This window comes from Trichechus manatus, unplaced genomic scaffold, assembly GCF_000243295.1.
Source record: "Trichechus manatus latirostris isolate Lorelei unplaced genomic scaffold, TriManLat1.0 scaffold00028, whole genome shotgun sequence".
Classification (NCBI taxonomy): Eukaryota; Metazoa; Chordata; class Mammalia; order Sirenia; family Trichechidae; genus Trichechus; species Trichechus manatus.
Window position 1 is genome coordinate 10,126,704 of NW_004443964.1, and position 5,078 is coordinate 10,131,781.

At 55.0% G+C, this 5,078-nt stretch overlaps 1 protein-coding gene across 2 annotated transcripts; it reads right to left on the reverse strand.

Moving 5' to 3' along the window:
• Positions 1-1,743: 1,743 nt before the first annotated feature.
• Positions 1,744-4,653, reverse strand: SOX9 (SRY-box transcription factor 9). Of its 2 annotated transcripts, XM_012554970.1 has the most exons (4): positions 4,223-4,653; positions 3,097-3,350; positions 2,207-2,573; positions 1,744-2,113 (listed from the first exon to the last, which is right to left on the reverse strand). In XM_012554970.1, the coding sequence occupies exons 1-4, from the start codon at positions 4,651-4,653 to the stop codon at positions 1,744-1,746; spliced, it is 1,422 nt and encodes a 473-aa protein (XP_012410424.1). The 2 variants fall into 2 exon arrangements, with proteins under 2 accessions (XP_012410424.1, XP_004374235.1); XM_004374178.1 differs by having other exon boundaries at positions 1,744-2,573.
• Between the last annotated feature and the right edge of the window lie 425 nt (positions 4,654-5,078).

The window sequence follows — 5,078 nt, forward strand, 5'->3', positions numbered from 1 at the left end:
TGCCATATTATAAGAGCGCTTTAAGATTTTATTCTACTGACTTCTAAAACTGTTAATATATCTTTTTTTTAAATTAAAAAAAAAAAAGTTTGCTGTCTTTTTTAAAAAGCAATCCTCAAACTCTCCAGCCACAGCAGTAATTAAGGTTTGTCAGTCCTCTGCTTCCCCCCCTCCAAGAGAACATGCAGGAGAATATCCATGACACATGCTTGCATTAGTTTGTGCCATACTACACACACACACTCAACTGGGCAGCCCAGAGATCTGTGGCAGAAAACGCTGCAAATGACTCAGTGATACACTACATTTGCAATCTCTCATTTGTACAAAAAGAGAACCAAGTTTCCAGTTTGTTTGCAACAAAAACAACAAAGGAAAAAAAAAAAGAAAAAGAAAAAGGACGGACAAAAAGGCATTTGTACAAATCTAGGACAAGGAATGCAAAGAAACTTGTTTTTAATAATAAAAAACAAAAAGATTAAAGAGATAAATAAAAAAACAAAACAAAACTGGTTACAGTTAAGAACATAATTTAACAGAGGACCATACGCTTTGAGGAAGGCTCCAACAACCTATTTTAAAGAAGGTAAATTAAAAACAAAATTTTTTTCCCCCATTAAAACCTCTCCTTACAAAATAAATAATTTTAGCACATGGAATGTCTTGACGGTTAACTGCTGGTGATCAGAGAGGCACAGGTGACAATCTGAGAGAGCTGATGCCAGAATCTGTGTCCCACATGGCACCCAGGCAGGCAGGCAACCAGGGGGCAGTGAGCTTGGGGCACTCATTGGCTGCTAAACATTCCCCAAACAGGTATCCTCTCTTTTGCTTGCCTTTCCCTTGCTTCTTTCTTGTAATGGGAGCAAACGAGCAAAGGCAGGGGGAACTGCACTAAAAGAGTGAGCACGTTATTTTCCAGCAGCATTGTTTTAAGGCTCAAGGTGTTCCTCTTGCTTTAAAAAATATATATAATAAAGCTTACCAAATGCTTCTTTAGACTATTGTTTACTTCCGTATTTGCAAAAATAAGGCCTTTATTATTTCTTTAAGGCAGCGTCTCGAATCAGAAAGCCTGCAGAATTAAGCAAAGGTAACCCCCAAAACTGATCACATAACACAATTTTGTGTGGTTTTTTTGTTAATGCACTGACACACTTTTTTTTTCTTTTTCTTTTTTTAAAGAGAAAGCAAATCTGTACAAAAATACTCTGGTTGCAAGAAAAAGCTAGGGCACACTGTTCAACTAAGAGTAGTTCAGCTGTTGGAAAAATAAGAGCATTTAATTTTTTTATCTAAAAATATGTATAAATCCCCTCAAAATGGTAATGAATCATACACAGTACATACTAAAAATATTTAAAATAGAGAATATTCCTCACAGAGGACTCTTTTCTTTAATTACTGCTAAAAAATAATTACAAAGTCCAAACAGGCAGAGAGATTGAGCAAATGGGTCACACGATTCTCCATCATCCTCCACGCTTACTCTGAAGAAAGTTTTCAGTCCAGTCTCTCGTCTTTTCTGCTGGTCCATCTAGCCCAGTGGCCTGGCCACGGACTCGCAAGAAGGTGGTCATGCGTTTGGATGTAGTGTTTCTATACTGGAATTTGTCTACGAGTTGCCTTCAGCTTCAATGTCTGTAAGGAATACGAAAAAAAATGTCCCAAGGAGATTCTGCTTGTTTCTTTCTTGCTTCGGTTATTTCTATGATCTTCGCGGCGACGGCACCCTTGGTCTCCTCACGGTCTGGTAAGCTGTGTGTAGACCGGCTGTTCCCAGTGCTGGGGGCTGTGGGTCTGCGGGATGGAGGGGACCCCGGAGGTGTCGGCGATGGGGGTGTACATGGGCCGCTGCGCGGGGTTCATGTAGGTAAAGGTGGAGTAGAGGCCCGAACCCTGGCCCGCAGCATGGCTGTAGTACGAGCCGGAGTTCTGGTGGTCGGCGTAGTCGTACTGCGAGCGGGTGATGGGTGGGTAGGAGGGGCTGTAGTGCGGGAGGCTGAAAGGGCTGTAGGCGATCTGCTGCGGGGAGTGCTGCTGCTGCTCGCTGTAATGGCTGGGGCTCAGCTGCTCCGTCTTGATGTGCGTTCGCTGCGACTGGCCTGGCTCGCTGCTCAGCGTGGTGAGCGTGTGCGCCTGCTGCTGCTGGGGGGGCGCCGCGGGTTGCTGCGGGGGCGCCGCGGGTTGCTGCGGGGGCGCCTGCGGGGCCTGCGGCGGCTGCTGCGGGGGCGGAGCCTGTTGCTTGGACATCCACCCGTGGCCCGCGCCCGCCGGGGTGGCCGCGGTGCTGCTGATGCCGTAGCTGCCTGTGTAGGTGACCTGGCTGTGCGTGGCCGGCACCCCAGGATGGCCGTTAGGCGGCAGGTACTGGTCAAATTCGTTGACGTCGAAGGTCTCGATATTGGAGATGACGTCGCTGCTCAGCTCACCGATGTCCACATCGCGGAAGTCGATGGGGGGCTGTCTGCCCCCCTCGGGCAGCGGGCGCCCCTCTCGCTTCAGGTCAGCCTTGCCAGGCTGCACGTCGGTTTTGGGGGTTGTGGGTGGGGTCGGTGGGCCCTGGGATTGCCCTGCAGGCAACGGAGGAAGAAGAAGCACCGACAAATCAACATGGGTTGTGCAAAGGCAAGTCTTAGGAGCCCTCCGGGGACCCTCCCTGCCTCCCTGCTACGGTGTAATAAAGACCCACACCCGCGCGGGAGGCGCACTGCGCTGGAGATAAGTCATGGAATGATTAACTCGCTCTTCTCCTTTAATCAGGGGAGGGTCTGAGGCCCCTAGGATCCGGAAAACCAAATTGCTACTTGTGGAAGAGCCTGTGTGTGCTTTTGGGGTGGGGGCGCAAAGAGAAGGGGCACGTCTTGTAAAACTTCGCAATAAAACATTCATCTGTTAGGATACAGGGATCGGGTTGAGGTGTGTTCTGTGTGTGTGCTCGCGCGCGGTTAGGGGCCTCGTGGGGCCTGGGCAGGAAGGGGAGCGTGACCTTCCCCTGAGAGCGCTAAGTCCCCAAGCAGAGGCTGCCAGGCGGATCCCTGGGGGTGTCCCAGGCGGGGCTAGGGGGCCTCACGCGGGGGCCGCGGGGGGACTCACCCGAGTGTTCGCCGGGCGAGTGCACCTCGCTCATGCCGGAGGAGGAGTGCGGCGAGTCGGCCTGCAGCGCCTTGAAGATGGCGTTGGGGGAGATGTGCGTCTGCTCCGTGGCCTCCTCCGCCTCCGCCTGCCCGTTCTTCACCGACTTCCTGCGCCGCGGCTGGTACTTGTAGTCCGGGTGGTCCTTCTTGTGCTGCACGCGCAGCCGCTCCGCCTCCTCCACGAAGGGCCTCTTCTCGCTTTCGTTCAGCAGCCTGGGGAGAAGGGGGAGGGTGGCGGGGGTGGGGTGGGGTGGTCAATCGATTGCCGCCGAGCTGTCAGGTCGGCGGGGAGGGGGCGGTGACCCGATCTCTGGATTTCTTCGCACATCGCCCCCCTCCCCTTCTTCCTTCCTTTCCAGCCACTGCCGCAGCGCACAACCATGCTTTAAGTAATATTACTAATTATAATAAAAAGAAAGAAAGAAAAAAGCAGTCTTGTTCTTAGGCCGACCTGAGCGGTCACTCTGCCCCGCCCCCCTCTCTGCTATTCTGGAAACCCTGCAAAAGAAAACAGGCTCCCGCTGCTGCTGCTCCAAACGCCTAGGCTACTGGAGTATGCCCCCTCCCAAACTCCTCAACACCCTTTAAAAACTCCCGGAAAATCCAGTTAAACTGCAAGAAGCTCCCCACCTCCTCACGGCCCGCACCTATTTCCAGCAGCTTCCCTCCTTGTCTCCTCCCTCCCCGCCGGGACGCGTCTCCTCTTGCTTCCGGCTCTGCCTGCACCCCCATCTCTGTGGGTGCTCGGCTGCACGACAGCGCGGTTTGGAGGCGAGAGAGGAAAACTTCACTTCCCACCCAAACCCCCTTCCCGGGGTAGAACTTCATGGCGATGGGCGATTGGGGCTGGCAGCCTCCCTCCCACCTTGTCTCCTTCAAGTCCCCTCCCATCTTCCGGCTACCCCTCCCCTCTTTCCCCGAGAGCCATCCCAGAACTTTGTCAAACTCGGAGCCAGGTTACTCTCATCCCAACTTCCCCCGCCCACCCCTCCGTGCCTTCTCCCCGCTGGGAGCTGGGCGGGGACAGTGCGGCCCGCGCCCCCAGCAGCCGCAGCGCCCACCCGGCCCGCGCGCCCAGGCCCTACCTCCAGAGCTTGCCCAGCGTCTTGCTGAGCTCGGCGTTGTGCAGGTGCGGGTACTGGTCGGCCAGCTTCCTGCGCGCCGCCTGCGCCCACACCATAAAGGCGTTCATGGGCCGCTTGACGTGTGGCTTGTTCTTGCTCGAGCCGTTGACGCGCACCGGCATGGGCACCAGCGTCCAGTCGTAGCCCTTGAGCACCTGGCTGACCGCCTCCCGGATGCACACGGGGAACTTGTCCTCCTCGTTCTCCTTTTTCAGGTCTGGCTCGCCCTTGGGAAACGTGTTCTCCTGGGGCCGCGTGTTCTCGGTGTCCGAGCCGGAGCCCGAAGGGCAGGGCGAGCCCGCCGAGTCCTCGGACATTGTGGGGCTGGGGGCGCCAGACAGGCCCTTCTCCTGCTCGTCGGTCATCTTCATAAAGGGGTCCAAGAGATTCATGCGCGGGCCCAGGGCAGGGGGCGGGTGGCCGGGAAAGGCGAGAAGCCGCGGTGGCTCTGGAACGTGAGGCGCGGTCTCCTTTCCCCTCGACTGCCCGGACGCGGAGCGAACGGCGCCCAAGGAGGCTGGCGCGTCCCCCGGCTGCGGCGGCGAGCACTTAGGAGGGCGCGGGGTGGCCAGCCCGCAGTGCCCGCTTCAAGTGGGAGAAGGCAACTTGGAGAGGAGGGGGAGGGGAAGAAAGAGCACAAGTAGGGGCTTTTACACCCCTTGTCTCCTCCTCCAGGTAAGAAAAGTTCCCGGGGTGAAACTGGCAAGTCGCAGCGCGGCTGAAGTTTCCAGGCAGTTTCAACCTCCGCTCTCCGCTCTCCAACTCTCAGCCCGGGGTCTCTTTAATAAATACTCCCCACCACCACCTTAGAAACTTT

Excerpts from the sequence above, each read along its gene's own strand:
- SOX9 (XM_004374178.1), bottom strand. The coding sequence starts at position 4,653 with ATGAATCTCTTGGACCCCTTTATGAAGATGACCGACGAGCAGGAGAAG. Across the intron at positions 3,351-4,222 it reads ACGCTGGGCAAGCTCTGGAG|GCTGCTGAACGAAAGCGAGA; the intron begins GTAGGGCCTGGG and ends CCTTCTCCCCAG. Across the intron at positions 2,574-3,096 it reads CTCGCCCGGCGAACACTCGG|GGCAATCCCAGGGCCCACCG; the intron begins GTGAGTCCCCCC and ends CGTTGCCTGCAG.